At 37.3% G+C, this 23,546-nt stretch overlaps 2 protein-coding genes across 6 annotated transcripts; one reads left to right on the plus strand and one right to left on the minus strand.

The window, feature by feature from the left end:
• Positions 1-15,264: 15,264 nt before the first annotated feature.
• Positions 15,265-20,079, plus strand: LOC132616168 (sodium/calcium exchanger NCL1-like). Of its 5 annotated transcripts, XM_060330777.1 has the most exons (11): positions 15,381-15,497; positions 15,796-15,909; positions 15,984-16,116; positions 16,814-17,017; positions 17,112-17,293; positions 17,438-17,580; positions 17,737-17,980; positions 18,183-18,334; positions 18,778-19,015; positions 19,234-19,557; positions 19,673-20,079. In XM_060330777.1, the coding sequence occupies exons 3-11, from the start codon at positions 16,107-16,109 to the stop codon at positions 19,901-19,903; spliced, it is 1,728 nt and encodes a 575-aa protein (XP_060186760.1). In that variant the 5' UTR covers positions 15,381-15,497; positions 15,796-15,909; positions 15,984-16,106; the 3' UTR covers positions 19,904-20,079. The 5 variants fall into 5 exon arrangements, with proteins under 5 accessions (XP_060186756.1, XP_060186755.1, XP_060186757.1 ...); XM_060330773.1 differs by lacking the exon at positions 15,381-15,497 and adding an exon at positions 15,265-15,361 and having other exon boundaries at positions 15,796-16,116; XM_060330775.1 differs by having other exon boundaries at positions 15,796-16,116.
• Positions 20,080-20,426: 347 nt separating this feature from the next.
• LOC132613466 (putative disease resistance protein RGA3) lies at positions 20,427-22,904 on the minus strand. The gene has a single exon (XM_060327486.1). The coding sequence runs from the start codon at positions 22,902-22,904 to the stop codon at positions 20,427-20,429; it is 2,478 nt and encodes an 825-aa protein (XP_060183469.1).
• Positions 22,905-23,546: the final 642 nt, after the last annotated feature.

Raw genomic sequence — 23,546 nt, forward strand, 5'->3', positions numbered from 1 at the left:
TCCTTTGCCTGCTCACGGAGATGCCAAGATTTGAAGGAGTCCAGTGCGGAAAGGGACCTTTCATCAACTTTTGTCGTTCCCGTGAACAATCCAAAGACAAACACACATGAAGATTACTGCTACAACTACTCACAACATCGAGACACCTATCACACGAAGTGCTGAACCAGGGGAGACTCTGAAGAATTGGACTTGTACTCCGTCCCCGATCCGTCGGGAGCCTTGGTAGCATGAACATGTAGTGAACTTGTTTTCTTTTATTTGATGCTTGAACTGTACCCAAAATTTTGTTTGTTTTGTTTCACCTTGTGGAAGCTTGAATTGCAAAAATATGAATGCATTTCTGATTTTCCTTAATCATCTATTTTCTACTTTATTTATCAAAACTGTCAACTCTACGATTGTGACATGAAATGTACGAATAAGACAACATACATCCCAAGAGAATAACAGAGAAACTAGAGGACAAGAAAAGATTCCACTCAAAAGAATTGAAATAGCCGATAGGTGATAACATAAGCCTGAAAGCTAGCAATCCAAGAAGAGATCAAAGGACGACATTAGGTAAGACAACCTAGTTCGCAAACCGTTCCTTTAACAACCATCCGAACTACGCTGACCTGATTCCCATGGGGGATACGTAGGCAGCCCACATAGGGTTCGGTTGCATTTAGAACAAAAAAAAATCAAATGATTTTGCATGCATCCGAACTACGCCGACCTAATTCCCATGGGGGATACGTAGGCAGCCCACATAGGGTTCGGTTGCATTTAGAACAAAAAAAAATCAAATGATTTTGCATGCATACGAACTACGCTGACCTGATTCCCATGGGGGATACGTAGGCAGCCCACATAGGGTTCGGTTGCATTTAGAACAAAAAAAAATCAAATGATTTTGCATGCATACGAACTACGCTGACCTGATTCCCATGGGGGATATGTAGGCAGCCCACATAGGGTTCGGTTGTATTTAGAACAAAAAGTCCAAAATATCTTATGCATACGAACTACGTTCCGACCTGATTCCCGTGGTGGGATACGTAGGCAGCCCATATAGGGTTCGGTTGTATTATAATAGAAAATCCAAAAATCCTTATACAAGGAGAACTACATATAGCCTGATTCCCTCGGCGGGATTCGTAGACTATCAACATACAGGTCCGTCACGCTTAGATAAAAATCCAACAAATCTTTTACCATTTGTATAATAGAACTACGCTGACCTGATTCCTTTGGTGGGATACGTAGGCAATCCGTATCGGGTTCGGTCCCCTTATTAGAAATTTTTAAACCATTCTTATATACCTTACGAACTACGTTCTGACCTGATTCCCTGGAAGGATACATAGGCAACCTATATAAGGTTCGGTCACACCACAACATAAGTTTAGCATACCATTTCTGAACCCAAAACTGGGGCATATTTTGAAAAATATAGACGAAAGAACGGTTGGACATCGACAATATTGAGGCTACCAGACGGGAAGTATTATAGACCAATTACTTTAGAAGTGTCACAATCTGAAGTTGGCAGAATATTTTACAACTTACATATATATACATTTACATATATATCTTTCCTTACATACATACATTTATATATACATATTTCACAACTTATATACGTATAGTTACATTTCCTTATACATATACTTACATACCTACCTTTCAAATGAAATACTTTCTTTTAATTATTTCACTACTGTTCATCTACCGAGGTTTGAACGGAGATCGCAAGATCCAAACAAACAAGACGAATGGAGCGCCAACAACGTCAAACTTCGAGTCAACACGAATCAACTTCCCCCTCCCAAACTAAGAATTTTTCTTTGAGTGCAGGAATCAAAAGGCCACGAGATCAACAGTCAAGTCTATCGATCACGGCTAAAATCATCGCTTGGCCATTGTGGCCTCGCCTCAAAAGCCATACGGCTTTACTTCCAACCTTATCTTTTAATTTATTTTTATCACAATAGTTTTATGACTTTATATACCTGTTTTTGTAGGTTGACGAGATTGAAGGCGAATTAAATCAAGATTACGTGTCCTGAATTTGGCCTGTCACGATACCATCAACATCATAAGCCAGACGGCTATTCCACCACTTTACTCCATACTTTATCAATTATTTTATCATATACTTTACCAGCTTTAACCATTTTACTCTGAACTTTGCAGGAATCATTGTTAAGTTTCCAAAGACAGCTGAAGGCATCTCCCAAGACCGCTGGAGGCATCAATATCACACCCCGAGAATAACTATACATTTTAGGCTCGTCCGCCTTTAATAGGACATCATTTCTTCAAAAGCATCGCATTGCATATGCACTACTGCTTTCAAATGCCCGCACTGCAAAGGCACCGCATCGCATTGCATTATTACTTTTAAATGCCCGACAAAGGGACAACATCATTGTTCGCAAACGCACCGCATTTAGGCTCGTCCGCCTTTAATAGGACACTTTAGGCTCGTCCGCCTTTAATAAGACACTTTAGGATTGTCCGCCTTTAATAGGACACTTTAGGCTCGTCCGCCTTTAATAGGATATCATTTCTTTAAATGCCTCACACGGCATATGCATCATGTCCTCGAAAACAACCGGAGACATGCTTGGGTTCGTCCACCCTAAAATAGGACATTTTAGGCTCGTCCGCCTTTAATAGGATATCATTTTCTTTAAATGCCTCACACGGCTTATGCATCATGTCCTCGAAAACAACCGGAGACATGCTTGGGTTCGTCCACCCTAAAATAGGACATATCGGGTTCTTTCACCCTAAAATAGGATACTTGGGTTCGTCCACCCTAAAATAGGATATCGGGTTCTTCCACCCTAAAATAGGATACTTGGGTTCGTCCGCCCTAAAATAGGACATATCGGGTTCTTCCACCCTAAAATAGGATACTTGGGTTCGTCCACCCTAAAATAGGATATCGGGTTCTTCCACCCTAAAATAGGATACATTAGGTTCGTCCACCCTAAAATAAGACATATTGGGTCCTTCCACCCTAAAATAGGATATCGGGTTCTTCCACCCTAAAATAGGATACTTGGGTTCGTCCACCCTAAAATAGGACATATTGGGTCATTCTACCCTAAAATAAGAATTCACATATTTATCTTGAATTTTACAGGATTGGCGTCGAGTCTCTGAAGACAACCGGGGGCATCGAACGGCTATACAGTCTCATATGCATAAGCCAGACGGCTACACTATGACACTACTCTCTACCTTATCATTCACTTTACCAATGCTAACGATTTTACATTGAACCTTACAGAAATTATCATTAAGCCTCCGAAGAAAACCGGAGACATATCATCGAGTCACCGAAGACAACCGGAGACATCGCATGGCTACACGGCCTCACCTGCATAAGCCAAACGGCTATACACTTATTTTACTCCTTACTTCATTTCTTTATTTCATCATCTACTTTTCCTACTTCCACAATTTTACCTTAAATTTCGCAGACAGCATCAAGTTCCCGAAAACAACCGGAGACATAGCATCAAGTCCCCGAAGACAACCGGAGATGTAGCATCAAGTCCCCGAAAACAACCGGAGACATAGCATCAAGTTTCCGAAGACAACCGGAGACATAGCATCAAGTCCCCGAAGACAACCGGAGACATAGCATCAAGTCCCCGAAGACAACCGGAGACATAACATCAAGTCCCGAAGACAACCGGAGACATAGCATCAAGTCTCCGAAGACAACCGGAGACATATCATCAAGTCCCCGGAGACAACCGGAGACATCGCATGGCTACACGGCCTTACCTGCATAAGTCGAACGGCTATACACTTAATTTACTCCTTACTTCATTCCTTTATTTCATCATCTACCTTACCACTTTAATGAATTTACCTTAAAATTCGCAGATATCATTTATCATCGAGTCCCGGAAGACAGCCGGAGACCTTATCACTATCATCTTCAAATGCAACTAGAGACCTTATCATATCCTCAGCATACGCATCACGCATTCATTCAAGTCCCTGAAGACAACCAGAGACAACATTGGCCATATGGCTTCATCTTCATTCCCACACTCATATTTATTATCATTTTACACTCTTTATAATTTTACACTTTCAACATTATTACTAATTTTGACATGAATCTCAGTTTTGGCAGAATGTACAACCTGCAGAGATGCAACACAACGTGGAACTTTATCTTACGCAGTGAACTGGGGCAAATTTGCTGAAGAGGAATACCAAACTCACAAGCAAAGGTCGTGAATCTACTCTCGAACTCAATCCGCCTACGTCCACAAACATGTGATACGTAGGTTAATTTCTCTTTCACATCTCCCGCTAAAACTCTACTGAATCTACTCTTTTCACAATCTCATATTCCTTTCTACATCCCCAGCGTTTCCATAACTCAACACTGGGGCATCTTTGAAGAATTTACACCGTGCCTAGTAGAGTCCTACTTATGGGTGTGTTGTGCACCACATTTATAATTAGGAGGCTATAAGCACGTGTTCCATTCTTGAACGTTCTCGTCACCTGTCTACAACCCCCCGCTAGATTATGAATCCACAAAAACTTTCGAATTATATATGGCCTGATTCTCGTGCAGCCCGAGATAGGTAGGCAACTCGAAACTGAGATTCGGCTATAGTTTTCCATAATTCCTTCGACCCTCATAATATTTGCCATCAAATTTTCCTAAATCGTACTTTCTTATAAATTCATATTCGTTGGTCCAAACAAAATTGGCTACTACGTCAACTTATTCGCCCGAATATTCTTACATCATCTCCGGTCGAAGAGGGGCATCTGTTGACACCCAATTTTGTCCCTTTCCTATTTAATTTACCCGGGTTTCTAAATTTACTGATAAGCTAAATACTTTATTTTCACCGCTATTATTTTTGCTACTTTTATTTTTTCAACATTACAAGTATTACTTTATCACAAATTTTAAATGCTCGTCATCGTTTCATTTTTTCGAGTTTGGAATCGTTAAATTAATTACAAGACAACATTTTTGCAAAATATTTATTTTCTTCTACATATTAATTATTAATTACATAATATATATTATACCAGTTAGAATCCCAAAAATAATTAAATAGCGGAGGAAGGACCAATATTTTTCAGCCAAATTAATGGCCCAAAATACAAATATAATATCATTTCCCTACCCAATTAAACAACCCCACATTTTAATACCCAACCCATATTTTTTCTACCCAGACCAGCCCACATCTTACCCGGTCCAGCCCAAATGAATTTTACCGGACCCGGTCCAATTCCCACCCCTTAAACCTAATCCCTCTTTTCTTTCTCTTTCTTTTTCTTTTCTTTCCGCCTCACCTCTCTCTCTCTCTTTACCCTCACCTCTCCCTCTGTCTCTTCCTCCTCTTTCCGCCGCTACCCTCCATCCCACGCTCCTCGTCCCCACCTCGCCGACGACCCCACTCTCCACCCACAGCCGACACACGCTCCTCTCTTTCCCTTTTTCATCATCATCGCCTCCACTTCAGCCGCCTCCCTCCTTTCTACCCTACCTCTCTTTCTTTTTCCCTTTTCATCATCACCGCCGCTACCCCACCCTACCTTACGCTCCTCTCTCCCATACGCTCCTCTCTCTCCTCATAGCTTTGTATAAAAACAACATAATTACTCAACATTTAGGGGAGGTTTTTTGGCTTAGCGTTCTTGAAAAAATGATTATTCAGCGTTTCCCAGAGCTTACCCTTATATTTCGTACACTTTTGATCAATCATCATCTGTTCTCGAACATTTACTCGACATAAACTTTCGGGTATGTTTCAATCTGAAGTTTGAATCGTTCGTCGTGTTCGGGTCTATTCATAACGAGAGAGTAGATTCGACGACCTCAACGCCCCACTTCACTGCACCCACAAAAGGTCAGTGTGTTCTTTTTATTTCGAATCTAAAGTCTGTGATGTTGTTCGTGTATGTTGTTGCTTCAGTTTGGTTAAATTTCAGTTTAGCAGCTGAGTAGTATTGCGTATGTTCAAGTTTTAGTTAGTCTAATTTCGGTTTAGTAACGAGTAATGTTTAATTTACCTGCTGGTTATGTTAGTTAAACAATGTTTGTGAGTTGATGTTTTGATCAAGGATTGTTTTATTGGGTCTGAATTACTGCTATTATGCGACCAGATATTGCATTATGCCTTAGCAGGGCTAATTTCAACTGCGATTAAGTAATCTGGTACAGAAAGATTTTCTATAGTTCACAATTTCAGCTTGATATAGAAATAAGGCTGTTTGAAAATGTCAGTATGTAGAAGAAAATAACAACTTTCCAATCCTTTTCCTTTATTTACTTTTCTTGCTTCAGTAGTTATTTGGTTCTGCGACTATATGTTGGTTTTGAATAGATCAGTTCAGAATATGGAGTTAAACGTGATGGCTTCTCTATTCAGTCCGTCCTGGTAGTTAGTCGCATTTGCGGATTAGTAGTCACAAATATGCTTAGTGTTGTTGTCTCGGTCCCAATCTGTTCTCCGAGTTTAGTGTGCCTCGTTGAATGCCCAAGTTGAAGTCTAGGTTCAGAATCAAAGTTTGTTTAAGTTCGATATGGAAACTGCCAACTTAAGAAACATGATGTATATATGTGAATTGTGTCAAATAAAGTGTGATGGAACAGCCTCCTATGGTGAAACAAATGTCCTTCTGTTTTTTTGTTTGTATGCAAGTCCTCGGATAAAATGTGGAAATCTTTCATTTGGCATTGCTTTACATGAAATTTGTTGAATTCAAAAGGGATAATCTGGTCATCAACTGGTTTTACTTGTAATTATATCTGTTTGGTGTTACCTCTGCCTGCTGGTTTGAATACTTTGTCGTCACACGGTGTTTGGATTGGTCAGTCGAATTACAGCTGCATGGGTTCTAAACCCGCTGCCATAATGTCAATTATTGCCCTCCTATCATCCTGTCTAAACTGTTAAATAGGATACACTATCCGGCTTAAATATTCTTTGTTTTGAAACCAGCAGTTCCAGTACTTTTCTAAACAAGAACATCAGAAACTTTATTTTGAGCCAAGTAGAATTCCGAGAAACCATCTCATATATAGATTATACTCTGTCCTTCACAAAATTTAAGTGATAGTAATGATACTGCTGCTTGCTGCTTTCCTCTGCTCTTTTTTCTGTCATTTTCCTGCCTCTGTTAGAGTGTGTATGGAGCCTTATCTTTTTTTTCTCTGTATTATCTGGCTGAATCCCTGTTGCCATGTCACTTTGGCCAAACATTGTTGATTGGTGTTGGTCGTTGCTTAATTGATACGGGCTGCTGCTCAGTTGCCCGTGTAGCTATTAAAACTCTTTGTGTACATCTAATCCGAACGAGGATCCATTATGTGGGTTTAACTCCTTTTCTCATTACATGTTTAATATACCTTGTTTTAAGTTGAAAGTTGTTGGACCTATGCTATGATTCTACCTACACATACTGAGCCAGATCACTTGCATAAGGATTTTGCATGACTAATTATAAGGAACTAAGTGTATCACATGCCTAAGCCATTGTATTTTATTTTCTCGCACCTCTATTTTTTCTGAATATGTACATGTTTGTTCATTTGATCTCTGAGGATAGTTTCCCCTTTTATCAACACCTTAACTAAATATGATCAATGTAGGGACTGGCCTAGTTGGTCCATATTAGTTCAATCTGTTCACCTTACTGTCTAAACGTTATATAGAACTACAATTGGTATTTGCTGTCTTGCATCCTGAAAGTGCTTCCACAAATTTTTACAATTACTCTGAGTGCTTGTTTTTCTTGTTATATGCTCAATCAGCCTCATAATACTTTACTTGGTCCATGTTGCTGTTTGTTGACTATGAAGGTGTACACATGGAATATACTTAAATATACACGATATATGCATAATATACTGATTTGTTTTTGAGTTATATTTTACATGTTTAACCTTGTTTATTGATAGCATACTAATCCTTTTCTTTTCCTTTTTATGCATGATGATATCGCATACGAGTCAAAGGGACTTGTCATCTCCTGCATTCGGTGTTGGGTTAAAGCCCAACAAAAATCTTCTTCTCGAGTCAGCCCCATCCGCAGCCAAGAAATCAAAAAACATATTCTGGGCTGAGGCCCATAACAGTAGCGGGAACAGTAGCAGTCCTAAATGGGCTAAACCCATTTAAATCATTTCACTCTTCTATTTTTTATTTTACTTCGTGGATTTAATTTGTACTATATGACTAACACTTTACTTGTTTTTTTTATTTGCTTAGATTAGGTGAACCTTAGCAGAATTAGTGGGTTTGATTTTAGTAAAAATGGGTAGGAAGAAACAATAATTAATTAATTCCTTAGTTTCATTTCCTTCTTTCATATCAAATTATTTATAGCATCTATAATATTTATCTATATTAAAGCCATTTTCAAGGGTGAAGCCATAGATATATATTTTGGATTAATATCATGTTTTCATTCTTACTGTATTAGAAATTTCAAAACATCATTAATATGCATATATAAACTTAAATATATTCCCTAAACATTCTCTTAAGCTTCATCCAATTGTACATATTTTTTAGCTGAAATTGGTTAAATCAAAGAGTGATAAAAAAATAGAAAGAAACTTATGGCCTTTTCATCATATTTAAGAATATAAGTCTAGGTATTCCTATGCCACCATATTCATATAACATCATTTTATCTAAAGATCACATTTGTCAAATCATCTTTTAGAATCTTTTTTTTTTTACAAATTATTATGTTTTCTACAAGTATTATTTTAAACAACACTATTACACTTTCGTTTAAAGACTTAATAACATTTATAAGTCGTGTTTTCAAAATAGCATTAGAAATACTTTTTTATACAAATTATTATTTTTATACAAGTTCTATTTAGCATTCTCACATAGTTATCTACAACTTTAGTTATATTTATAAAGCTATTTTCTTTCCTATAATACTATATTTACACTTAGCCTAACTAATCATAAGTCCGGTCGGTTAACCATTGTTAATGGGTCTTAAAGGGTGCCTAATACCTTTCCTTTAGACTAATTGAACCCTTACCTAGAGTCTTAAGTTTCGCAGACCTTAAACAGAGTTAACTTTAAACCTAACTTTAATAAACTTCAAGTGTCCTAATTCACCATAAATAATTAGGTGGCGACTCCTTAAAACAAAACAAAAAATAGGAATCTCCAATACGTCATACTTCTAATTTAACTTCGGTTAAAATGGGGTATGACAATACTCCTGCTAGGGGTGTGACTTTATAAAGGCAGAGTGCAAAAATTAAAGACCACCAATTTGAGGGATAAAAATTAAAGACCACTCCCAGCGAAGAGCAATCCAGCAAACTGCCCATTTATAATCATAATGTTGGGCCCGTAAAACGGGCCTTTCCATATCTAGTTATTTTTATAAAAAATAAAAAAATTGCGGTTAAGAGTTTAGTGCGAATAAGGAATTATTAAGATAATTTTACATGAATACGTTTTTTTGAATGTTCATTTTTATGAGAAAAAAAAGGCTTAATTTATAGGCTCGCAACTGAAAATTCGAAACCAAAAATTCGAAGATCACAGTCGAAGTTTATATTGATTACAAAATTAGTAGTATCTTTTTTAGCTAACTCAGTTCTTCTTGCTTGGCCTGATGGATGGATTTGCTGCCTGTATATTGTTTATAGCAAAAATCTAAAATAAAATAAACTGCTGCTAAATTTTCACCATTTCCTTTACAAGTATATACTGTATATACTTACTAGTACGTACCCCATAGTCCCATAGTATACCTCATAAGTTCATCGTCATCGATCGTGGCTTGCTCTTAGCATCATCATTGTGGTTTGTACGATATGTCATTAAAATAAACTAGTAACTATATTATGAATAAACAAATCCAAGCATGTACATGTGATGAATTCTACAACTAGGACGTGTTGATGTAGTACCATATATATTGATAGACTATGAAATAGTCAATGTAAATATTGACATAATCTTTTCATAATTAGCAAATGTATATTAGGCGTGATCTCTTCCTTATGTATAGCTAATTAGGTCCTATAATTTAGCCTAGCATTATGCTGACAGTTACATACCTACTTTGTATATATTGACTATCATATATCAATACAGATCACGGATTGATCTACAACTATTAATAAGTTGCAAGCAAGGTCCACCCCGTGTGTATTTTTGGGATATCCGTTGAACCATAGGGGATATAAATGTTATGATTTATCAAGCAACAAAATCATAATATCAAGGCATGTCATCTTTGAGGAAAATCAATTTCCCTTCTCAAAATTACACAAACCAACCCCAACTTCTTATGATTTTTTGGACCAAGGGATTTCTCCATACACTTTGCACTTTCTGTCACAGCCCAATCCACCAGTTGAGCCCACGTCCCACCCGACAGAATCCCCAACCCACCGTCCAGTAGCACGCCAGCCCAACCCTTTGTCCATACCAAGTCTAACGTCCCTTTCCCCCAGTGTTGGCCCAATGCCATCAAGCCCAATCCCTGCACCTGTTACCACTGCACAGCAACCCACCCGCATGGCTACTAGAAGCCAACATGGGATTTATAAGCCAAACGACCGTTTAATTTAAACACTTCCACCACTACTTCCATTTCGCCCATCCCGCGAAATTCGGTGAGTGCTTTAAATGACCCCAATTGGAAAGCTGCCATGGTTGATGAATATGATGCTCTAATTAAAAATAAGACGTGGGAGTTGGTACCCCGTCCCATTGATATGAATCTTATTTGCTCTATGTGGATTTTTCGTCATAAAAAGAAATCTGATGGTTCTTTTGAGAGGCACAAAGCCCGTCTTGTAGGTGATGGCAGGTCTTAACAGGTTGGAGTTGACTGCGACGAGACTTTCAGTCCGGTTGTCAAACCGGATACTATTCGTGCTGTATTGAGCATTGCACTTGTACACTCTTGGCCCATTCATCAGTTGGATGTCAAGAATGCTTTTCTACATGGTAATCTTAATGAGACTGCTTATATGCATCAACCTGTTGGATTTAAGGATCCAAAACATCCTCATCATGTCTGTCTCTTGAAGAAATCATTATATGGGCTTAAGCAAGCTCCCCGTGCATGGTACCAACATTTTGCAGACTATGTCTCCACTATTGGATTTTCACATAGCCGATCTGATCACTCTCTCTTTATTTATTGTTGAGGTTCTGACATGGCTTACATTCTGCTATATGTTGTTGATATTATTCTCACAGCTTCTTCAGATGCTCTCAGAAAATCCATCATGTCTCTGCTTAGTGCCGAATTTTCTATGAAGGATTTGGGCCCTTTAAGCTATTTTCTGGGTATTGCTATTACCCGTACTTCACATGACATGTTTCTCTCTCAAAAAATTATGCAGCAGATATTATAGAGCGTGCAGGCATGACTGCTTGTAAGCCAAGTCAGACACCGATCGACACCAAAGCCAAACTTGGCGCCACTGCCGGGCTTCTTGTGATGATCCAACTCAATATCGTAAGTTGGCCGGCGCGTTGCAGTACCTTACGTTCACAAGACCAGACATCTCCTATGCAGTTCAACAAGTATGCCTTCACATGCACGATCCAAAAGTTGAACATATAAAGGCTCTTAAACGCATTGTACGATACATTCAGGGTACTATTGAGTTTGGTCTCCATCTGTATAAATCCTCCATTGCCTCTCTTGTTTCTTATACAGATGTAGATTGGGGTGGGTGTCCAGACACTCGCCGATCCACATCCGGTTACTGTGTTTTCCTTGGCGATAATCTACTCTCATGGTCATCCAAATGGCAACCTACTATGTCTAAGTCGAGTGCCGAGGCCGAATACCTTGGTGTGGCTAATGTCGTTTCTGAGTCTTGTTGGCTTCGAAACCTTCTTTTGGAGCTCTGTTGTCCCATCCGGAAAGCTACATTGGTTTATTATGATAATGTTAGTGCCATATATCTATCAGGTAACCCAGTTCAGCACCAACGCACTAAACATATTGAGATGGACATACATTTCGTACGTGAAAAAGTTGCCCGTGGAGAAGTTCGTGTTCTTCACGTCCCGTCCCGTTACCAGATTGCAGATATTTTCACTAAAGGTCTTCCGCGCGTACTTTTTGATGATTTCAGGGACAGTCTAAGCGTACAACAACCTCCCGCTTTGACTGCGGGGGTGTGATAGACTATGAAATAGTCAACATAAATATTGGCATAATCTTTTCATAATTAGCAAATGTATATTAGACGTGATCTCTTCCTTATGTATAGCTAATTAGGTCCTATAATTTAGCCTAGCATTATGCTGACAGTTACATACCTACTTTGTATATATTGACTATCATACATCAATACAGATCACGGATTGATTTCCTACATATATAATTGCGACTTATACATCACGTCTGATCCAGGCATACGACTTATAAATCGCAACTATAAACGTAAAGTATAAATCATGATTTATAATCAAACTTATAAATTACAATTGATAAATAAATCACATCTAGACTCGAAACAGGAATAATAAATATATCACAATTGATAAACGCGAATTATAAATCACATATGATAAACGTGACTTATAATCGCAGTTGAGAAACTCTATAAATATGAATGCAAGCTATAAATCGCAATTGATAAACGGGACTTAAAACAACAATTATGAATGCAACTCATAAATTGTATCTCATAATAACGATAAATTGCAATCATATGCGTGAGTTATATAAAGAGAAACGCGAGTTTTAGATCGCAATTGACAAAAGTGACCTATAAATACTTTAATCTAAAAAAGATTCAAGTAATTAGAAGCATTTAATTACGGTTTTCAGTTTGTTTTAAAAGACAAAACAGCTAAGTAGAAGACGGTGAAGTATGAAATGCTTGTTGCTTGCTCAGTGCATGGATTGTACGCTATATCTCATCACTCTAGAACCTTGTGCTCCATCACGCACAGAAAAGAAGCTGGCTCAAAGAAATCAATCACAAAACTTATTATTGCGGGTCATTAAGCTAATTTCAAAAAGACCTAATCCTTCCCTAACCTACCTACTTTTAAAGCTGTTATATCACATTTGAGTTCGTGAAGTGGATTTTGATTTTAAAGGAAAGAAGGATTATCCCTTCTTTGTACCATGTAAGGTGTAAAAGGCAAATTGAAGTGCTTTACATTTTCCATGTGTACATATCATGAAGTAGAATACTCGAATAAGTTAAAATAAGTTGGTTGATGACTACGCGTGACATATAGTGAAATTGTTAGATTATCTCACCGTTAATCAAAAGTCTTGAGTTCGAGCCTGAAAAGAAAATTTCTTGATAGGAAATGTTTCAATTCCTTAATGGCCTACTCGATTAATCCAGAGTTAGTCAGGTATGGTTAAAGAGAAAAGTATCTGTAAGTTGGGATCAACCTTCCTGTGAAGCCTCTGCTTTTTTTCGTTATATATTTAATTGTTTTGGTACTTTTTGCCCCAAGATTAAAAATGTATACCAATCTAAGAGTCTTTTTAATTTTAGTTTTATATCTCCCAATCTGTTTTACAGCAAATGCAATGACAAAGACAAATTAGTGATTAATCTAATATGCGCAATCTAGCTTATTATTTAAAATAGCTACTTAACTTTGTTCTTTGAATATTTTTGGAGGCATTAGATCTAATCACCGATCTAAAGATTATTAATGTTTTGGAACATGCGCCATCACATGATTTTGCCCCACAAAGGTGATCTAATTTAGGAAAAGAACATTAACTTTTTTTCTCTCGTAAGAAGATACAACAACAATAACAAACCCAGTATAATCCCACCATGTGGGGTCTGGGGAGGGTATAGTGTACGCAGACCTAACCCCCACTTTGAAAGGTAGGGTGGCTGTTTCCGAAAGACCCTCGGCTCAAGAGAGGAGAACAAGAGAGGAAAAACAAGACAAAAGGTCAGATAGGACCAAGCATATCGAAAACAATATGGAAACAAGGAATAACAAAAGTGAGAAAGTCATGGTAGAACAGTCCGAAAAGAAAGGAGCATTAACTACTATAGATAAATAAGATAAACAAAGTACAACGACCCAACAAATATAAGCAGCAATCAAATGCAGAAATCAAATGGCAATAAACAAATGAGCAAAACTACAACTACTGTGGTGAAAGGATAAGCCACCTAGCCTTCTATCCTAATCTGAGTCCTCCACAACCTCCTATCTAAGGTCATGTCCTCGGTGAGCTGAAACTGTGTCATATCCTGTCTAATCACCTCTCCTCAATACTTCTTCGGCCTCCCTTTGCCTCTCCTGAAACTATCCATAGCCAACCTCTCACACCTTCGCACTGGGGCATCTGTGTCTCTCCTCTTCACATGTCCAAACCATCTCAGCCTCGCTTCCTATATAATACAACAAACTATTTTCCTTTTTTTTTGTTTTTTTTTTATCGACACTATCTTCCATTAAGTTAGTAGGTTAGGCTTTCCAGAGTTCAGGATTCGATCAGATTTACTAGCTATAACAAAGATTATGTTAGCGCAATAACATCACTATGCGATCAAGAGGTCGCGAGTAGATTTACCAGCTATAACAAAGATTACGTTAGCGCAATAATATTACTATGCGATCAAGAGGTCGCGAGTTCAAACTGTGGAGCCTCTTGTATAAATGCAAAGTAAAGATATAATTATCTAATATTATCTGGCCGTTCCACTACTAACCCATACTCACTGAAGTTTAGTGTACTAAACTGCCCTTTTAACAAGAGTTAAGCAAGGGAGGAAAGTTTTACGGGCACCAACTACAAGATTATTAGTTTAAAACAAGTAAAGAACAGATGATGAAATGACAAGTTTTTCCTAACAATATGACTAGTAGTATAAAATATAAGGGCGTTCAGTATTTCCTCGCACGACTGGATTTTGATACAATTTATTAAGTACAAGAATATATGGATATCATTACGTATTTTTTTTTTAATTTTTCTTTTTTATCTAGGAAATGAAATTATTAGAAAGCGGTCTTCCTTTAATTTGACGTTTTCATGAAAAGGGCCGTATCTTCCATTTACCAAAACCAAAAGGGGTTAAATGAAATTCTCCAAACCCACGAGGTCGTTTTGCAACTTTTTATTAAAGATAAAATACGTATAAACACAAACTATCTTATATTGAAAAACCCCATTTGTCTATATTTTAGTCAAGATATTGCACTACTTTCCAATTAAGTGAATATTCGATGGACCACTTCACCTAACCATGTTACTGACCTACATTGGCAAGTAGCAACCATGCCATCAATATTAAATTGTACTTCATTATTATTATTAAATTTTTTCACCGTCACTATAAAGAACTTTTTCCAATTATCAGGTAACATAAGTTATCTGCTGCAGAAATAAATGGGACATGATAGTCTAAGAATTCTTATAATCACTGACGATATAAATAAATTAAACTTTTTCTTTCTATAATCGAGATATTCATGAAGGAAGAGTGGCTCATCATGGTTAAAATTCAATTCATTGATAATGGGCTGCTCCTTTTTTTTTTTTTTTTTGTGTGTGTGTGTCAATGTTTTCACTAAGTCTTCAATTTTTTTTAATATAAAATTGAAGAATGGAACTTCCTGCCTGATGTGAGCATGCTGAGCTGTTCTGCAACTTGATTTTCTCCGGTCTACTATAACAAATAATCTTTTCGAATTCATTTTTTCTTAAGAATGGCTGCTAGATTTTCTTTCTTCTTTATCACAATTTTGATCTTGGTTTTCACCAAAGTTGAAGGTCGTGTTCTTAAACTTGAAGGTTCAGAAATCAATACTCAATGGATCTCAGATGGAGTTGTTGAACACAAATTCAAGAATCGATCAAAATATCTAAGTCTAGGCAGCTCAGAGGAACTTTCTACAGGGGATAAATGTATACATATGTATGGTTTTTTTCCATGTGCAGAGAATATTGGAGGGTACTTATTTATGATTGTCACATTTCAGTACTTGTTGATTCTTGGTGAGAAAGTACTGGCCATTGGAAGCAACAGGCTTTTTAGTATTCTTGACACTGGAATTTTTGGTGCAAGTATATTTCCAACACTCATAACTTGGCCAAGAATTGTTATGGCCTTTGGTAAGTATCTGGTACTTAATTACCTTTTCATTCTCCAAAGGAAATGTCTAAGTACCACATTTATGTATTTAAGTTATATACACTGTCATTGCTATAGCAAGGTATTACCCTACTTTTCAAAGGGTAAAACAGGTCCAAATTTGTCATTGTACTGTCCAAAATTGCTTGAGTTTGCCATTTGTTGGACATTTGGTCCATTCATACCAATGTCGCTAGCAAATCGTCTCGTATTTGACTTTAACCATTAACAAAATTCCAGCATGAAATGGGTGGACTCCGCATGTCTAAATTCTTTGAAAAAAGGACTTTTGACTATTGTTTTAAATTATCCTTAGGTTGGAGCTCCTTTAGATGTCAAAGGTGAAAATAAGACTTTAATATACGGCAACGATAAAATTAGACCAAAAGTTTAACGGATGACAAAGTTACTCAATTTTGAATAGTACAAGGGCAAATTTGACCCTTTTTGTCTTTTCAAAAGCAGCATATGAAGTTTGCTATTACTAACCTGATGGCGCTGTCAATGCATAGAACATGAACTCTTACTCATTTACTGTCATCAAAGAGTTGTGAATTAATCCCCTCTAAATTCCCTTAAGCATTGGAGCAAGATACCTACAATCTCTAAATCCAATAGGGGATTTAGCTAATTCTTTCTTTGTAGGAAAATTCTAACTACCCTTTTTTCTTTTTGTAGTATCTGGATTACTGGTTAGTAGAGAGCAAGCTCAAGTATCAGTATCTTCTGCACTTGGTTCTAATGTTGGTTCTAGTGTCTTGAATCTTACTGTGCTCTGGGGCATATGTGTTATACTTGGGAGACAAAATATCTCAGGGAATTCAAACACACAAAGTAGTGCAGAACCTCCTTCTTCTACTTTGAAATTGGAGGACTTGAAGAGTGTGTTAATTTCCTTTTCATAATTTGAAGTTTGGAAAAATAAAAATTTCAGCCTCATAAGAATCAGAACTTTTTGTCTTTTTTGTACTTATAGGTAAAGGAATCATAACAAACAATCTTACTGGTTATATAGCTGGAATCATGTTTCTATCGCTTGCCCCATTCACAATAATGCTATTCGGCGATATCATCAGCTCATCAGTAGGAAAGCGTATCACCATACTTATTGCTCTTATTGTATCAGTCACATTTTTGCTGTCATATTTCTCGTATCAGGTGATCAACAAAATCTTGATTCCTTTGATGTTCATTTCTGCCAAAGTGATGGAATAATAAAGTTTGTCCACAGAATTAGTGAAACCAAAATATGCACCAATTGGTAATAATAATAACACCAAGTTTATGTTTTTGATCTTGTAGATGTGGAATCCATTGATTCAACAAAAGAGTTTAGAGTACATAAAACACGAACAACTGGTGCAAGTTTTTGTGCAGCATATCCAAAGGCAAGCAAGAGGAAATCTCTTTAAAGGAGGCTGTCCTGACATTAACGCGCTTAAAAGGTAGATTTGTCAACACCCTTATAATGAGTTAAATTTTCCACTCTTACTTTTAAGTGATATGGAAGTGACTCTTGATTCATTTGCATTTCTACAGTATTGAGATCCATTTAATGCTTAACTAAGGAAATAATAAATCGAGAAAGTTTCACTTTGCAGATTATTTGCCAAAACAGACAAAGATAGGAGCCACTCAATAACAGTCACTGAACTAGAAGAACTGGTAAAACAACTTGAATCTGAAAAGGTTAAAGTGGATGGTAACTTTGCCTTGTCAACACTGTCAAGAATATTCGACAAAAACAAAGATGAAAGGATAAACGAAGAAGAGTTCATTGAGGGATGCAAGAAGTTATTACAGGAAGCTAAGGACGATTCCACCTCAAAGAAACTTCTTGATGAGGCAAATATTATCATCTCCTTTTGCTCTCTTTCACTGATATACAGACTAGAGGCTCATTTCATAACAAAAAGGATCACTTTTACATAGTCAAAATAAAAGCATGTTGATAGAAAGAAGGTGGAATATGATCATAACTATGAGCTAGTAAAAGAATCGAACCGATGGATTTCATTTTTGCAACTCCATATATATATATATGCAGGTAATTAAAGCATACACGGAGGGGCAACGAAAAGAGATGGATAAGATTCAGGAGCTCGTGCCAAGAGTCTTGAAGCAAATTCAGAACCAGGCAATTGAATCCGAGAACCTTCTAAAAGATGATGGCAGCCCCAACATTGAATCCATTAAAAGGTACTCCCTCTGTCCCAATTTAGTCAGTCCCCAAAAGAATGACAACTTTCTATATTAATAGTTGACTTCAAGCTTCCTATTTTACCTTTAATGAGATGATTTACAGTCATATAAATATCTATGACTTGTTTTAGATCGTTTTAGATCACAAGTCTCACAAGTCTTTCTTTCAATTTTAAATTTCGTGCCCAATCAAACACCTTCACATAAATTGGGATGGAAGGAGTAGGGAGTAAGTTAAACTTGAAAACCGGTCATTTCTGACATCTATATATCTATACGTGAAAGATTCTGAAAAGTAGTATTAAGTTTTGAACCCATATTTTCAAAGAACTCAGAATCTTGATCTGTACATCTCAGCTTAAGTCTGTCCCAAATGAGAAATTTCACAAGTTCCTAAGGATCATTATCTCATTAATCCTTGTCATCTGCTTGTGTTACAGGCTCTTCCGTAAGTTAGATGGTGATCACAACAGTTATTTAATTCCATCAGAACTGGAGAAGCTAACAGAAAATGTCAAATTCAGAGAGGCACGCTTAAATCGCAAAACCTCTGTAAAGGAAATTATGAAGGATTTCGATCAAAATGATGATCACATGATTGATGAAAATGAGTTTCTTCGTGGTATGACATATTGGCTTCATAATGCCAAGCAAACTACCAAAGAACATCATGATAAGGTAAACATATATTAGGCACTAGCTAAATGCTCCTATCTTGCGTGTGATGTATGCTCTTGCAGAGGTGGAACTAGAATTTTGAGTTTATGGGTTTTGGACCCTAGAAAAGGAAGCTTACTGGGTTCTGGATAAATTATTACTACATATTAAGCTACCGAACCTTTTAGCAGAACTAGAAATTTTGACAGATAAGGTTTATTGGAATTTATTTTCTGCAGGTGATGTGGGGGGAAGTCGACAAGTTCTTGGATGAGGCAGAAAGAGAAAACAATAAAGGTTTCGACTACTCTTTGGTGTTAAAATGGGAATTCTGCAAGTCTGTATTGCAAGTGATTTTAGGCATTGCTATATTAACATTGTGTGCCGATCCAATCATGGATAATATTATCCGACTAGCACGTGCAATTGACGTGCCTTCTTTCTTCCTATCATTTGTGATAGTTCCTCTTGCTATCAATGCAAGAACTGCAATAACAGCAATAACTTTATTATCTTCAGCAAACCAGCAGACTTCCACAACTTCTTCTTTGACATTTTCTGAGGTCTACATCTCTTTTCCCTTCATTTTCTCGCGAAACCTCCAAAAGTACTTCCTTTTTTCTTTGGAAGTTTGTCTCGACTGTTGACAACTTTGTTCTTTAATTTATTTACAAGCAGATCTATGTGGGGGTGATCTTGAACAACATTATGGGGATGTCAACGGTGTTAACTGTATTGTACGCGAAGGACTTGAGATGGGAGTATTCAGCTGAAGTGTTGGTATCTATGGTGATCTGTGCTGTAACTGGCTTTTTTGCATTCATCCGTACCACTTATCCACTTTGGACTTGTATCGTAGCTTTCTTGTTTTATCCTATTGCACTTGTACTACTTTATATTTTCCAATAGTTACAATCTAATTGTTGTCGCAATTAGAATCATCTAGTCTCAAAGTTATTCTACCCATGATGTGTTGTGATATAGATGGTGGTGCTGTTACTGCTTTACAATATTCTCCATTCTTCAGCAATAACTGCTTGATGCTGTAATTTAGATCCACTAATCTCAAAATCCTTTTATGCCTCTATAGTATTTATCATTTTTAAGTTATTGTTCTTTAAGCTTTTGTCCGCACTAACTCATAAGAGAGCAACAAGTGAGCAAAGGAGAACAAACTAATGCAGCTAGTTCTTGTTAGTATAAATGTATAATCAAAACAAGAGAAGCAAGAAAATGCTTGCAGTTGGAAAGACTTGTTACTTAATTGCAATATATAAGCAAGGGAATGAACAATGATCCTAGAATTTATCATGCTTTGAAGAAATCTAAGAGGAAAATATGACTTGAAAACAAGAAACTTTGTTGACAGTCTTCCTATAGTCACAGCTTTCAATTTGTTAAACATGTTTGGACAAATCTTGCACCTGTGTCATTAGCATCCTCCACTTAACAATGGGCAGTCAATTATATGGACATCAACATTATGGTTGTAGATTCCTTGAGGTATTGAAGCCAACACAGGGCAATCTTCTATATACAGCCTCTGAAGTGAAGAGCAATTCTGCAGCCACTCTGGAAGCACCACCAGATTGGGACAATCGGCTATTCTGAAGTACTTCAATGTTGCAGGAGCAGTATCTTTGAGTTCCAATGGTAGAGTAACCAACTTGGGTAGCCCCATTAGAAGCAAAGATCGAAGACTCGTTAGGCCTGACATTCCCTCTCCATCCATCAATTCAAGTTCTTCACAGTTCCAGATCCATAGCTTTTCAAGTGAAGTGAGATATCTAATACTGCTGGGAAGAGCACATAAACTTGGGCACTCATAGATACGCAGAACTCGAAGTGCAGTGAAATGTTGCACCAGTTCTGGCTTCAATTTTGGGAAACAACATTTGAATAGAAGCAGAAATTGAAGAGAAGTGAAAGAATCTTGATTGTTGATCCCTGCTGATATCTGATATGTAGTCAAATACAAGGTCTTCAGGCTGATTAACTTTGCAAAGTCTCTTGGTAACTCCTTAAGCTGTTCACAGTTAATGAGGTTAAGAGTCTGAAGATTTACTAATTTGCTCATAGAACTCGGAAGAAACTTGATGTTACCATTGTCACTAAGGTTAAGGTATCTTAATTCCTTCAAGTGACCTATCGAAGATGGCAACGCCTCAAGGTCTAGATTGTTCAAGGCTAACACCCGAAGGCATTTGAAATTTGACAACATCGTCTTGACAAAGAACTTGTTTACAGGCCCAACGTTAAAGGAATAAGAGAAAGATCTCAACTTTCGCAAAGGTAGCAAAAATCTTGGGAAGTGTTCCGTAGACATATCTTCTGCATGGAAAAATAAGTGGCGAACTCTTTCAGAAACCACAAAAGCATTGTGTTTCACATTTAAGCATTCTGCACCTGCCACTGACTGTGCAAGATCATGCACGAGATTGTGTATCTTACAAGCCAATATTTCTCCATCAAAAGCTTGTACCACATCTAGGAAGCAAAACCTTGATAGTAACTCATCGAAATACTGATTACCGATATCTTCCAACTTCCTGTTTCTGTTTGAACTCTGTATAAATCCTTGAGCAATCCAGCGGTTGACAAAGTCCTCCCTTGGAATCTCTTGACCTTTGGATAACATGGAGCAATAGGCAAAACACTGTCTTAGATGTGATGGCATCTGTTCATAGCTCAATCTCAGTATTGGTAAAATGTCTGATTTTTTCTGTTCGATCTCCCATATCTCATTATCTCTTATCCGCAGCCATTCCTTCTCGTCTGTTTTCATATACAATAACCTTCCTAAGGTTTTCACAGCCAAAGGCACTCCTCCACACTTTTTCACGATTTCTTTTCCTATTTCCACTAGATTAGGAAACAAAGTGTCCTGCCCACCAAATGCACATTGCAAAAATAAAGCTAAGCAGTCATCATTAGCGAGTCCTCTCAAATAGTAAGGCGGAACTGTTCCAGTAATCAAAGCAACCGTCTTACTGCGTGTAGTGACTACAATTTTACTACCTCTAGAACAATTCATTAGCAACTCCCTCAGATCCGTCCACTTGTTTTGATCTTCATTCCACACATCATCCAGCACAAGTAAATACCTTTTCAATTGCAAAACCTCGCCCAGACAACTTTGTAATTGGTCCATATCTAGGTGGCCAAAACTCTTTCCAGTTGCCGACCTCAGAATTTTCTCAATTACCTTGCTCAGAATAAAATCTTCCGAAATACTAACCCACATTCTGAGGTCAAAATTCTGAACTACCCTATTATTGTTATAGACCAACTTAACAAGTGTGGTTTTCCCAAGCCCTCCAAGTCCTACAATAGGAATCACAGAAATATTTTCCTCATCACAAGAATCCATCAGCTGTTTTACAATGTTTTCTTGATCAACATCTCTACCAATGATATCTGAGGCCCTCACAAAGGAGTGTGTTTGTTCTCTACTAGTATTCTCAACTGGATTTAGACAAGTACGTTCAGTGAAGTGGAAACTTTTCCTATCATCTGCAATCTCATTCAGTAGTTCCCTAATCTCCTTCACCTTTCTGCCAATTTTGAATCGATATAAAATTGGATTTGAACTTGAAAAGAATTTTCTTACCTTCTTCCTAAAGCTTTTCTGGAAATGGATTTGCAGTAACAGCTGTGTTGCCAAATCATCCAGCAAATCATCGACATCATAAACAACGTCTCTGAGCTTTTCCAGCCAATCTCTCACTTCATGGTTCTCTGTCTGCTGCTCATTTGCATCTAGAAGTACAGCTTTGATGGTGGATAGAGTGCTTTGGAGTTTTCTTAGCTCTTTCTTAACATTCCAAGCTAAATTGATCTCATATACAGCAACTGAAGAAACTTTAGCCAAAACTCTTTCAATGATATTGAACAAGAAAGATTCGGCCATTGATGCTAAGAGCAGGATCTACATTCTCCAAGTCAACAGCTCTTTGAAAAGTCATGCAGGTTTTGACAAAAGGATCCTGAACCACAAACAACTAACAGAGACAACATTTTAGGACTACTATTTTTATTTTGTGTAACTGTACAGTGTCTGGGAATAAGAAAGCTAGAGGTGATATTCAGTAGGAATAATAAGAAAAAAGAAAGAAATCCCGATTGGTTTGGAGATTTGATCAACTCCGTGGGTGGACCATAGATAGGGTAGTCCTAGTTTGAACCAAATGAGGAGTATAATTCAACCAAGGAAAATATGTGGAAGTAAACAAAGGTTAGCTACTAGCTCAGAAATTTATTGATCAGAAAGTCGTGCCCTCCACTCTTGTAAATACACATTAAATAGCTTTATGTGTCATCTAGGATAAGTTTGTTACACCTACAGGATATGAGCGTGTTAGTAGACTTCAGTCATCAATTAATATTCTATTAGTCTTGGAAGAATCAAGAATTAATCAAAACAAGTAGGACCCATTTATGGAGAAAGAGACAATTTCACTGTCACGTTCCTACCATTTCCACACATTATTTGGCCCACAAAAGTAGCAAGAGAGCTAACTAGAAAAGACATCAATATGGATTTATTGGACAT

Source organism: Lycium barbarum, chromosome 10, assembly GCF_019175385.1.
Source record: "Lycium barbarum isolate Lr01 chromosome 10, ASM1917538v2, whole genome shotgun sequence".
NCBI lineage: Eukaryota > Viridiplantae > Streptophyta > Magnoliopsida > Solanales > Solanaceae > Lycium > Lycium barbarum.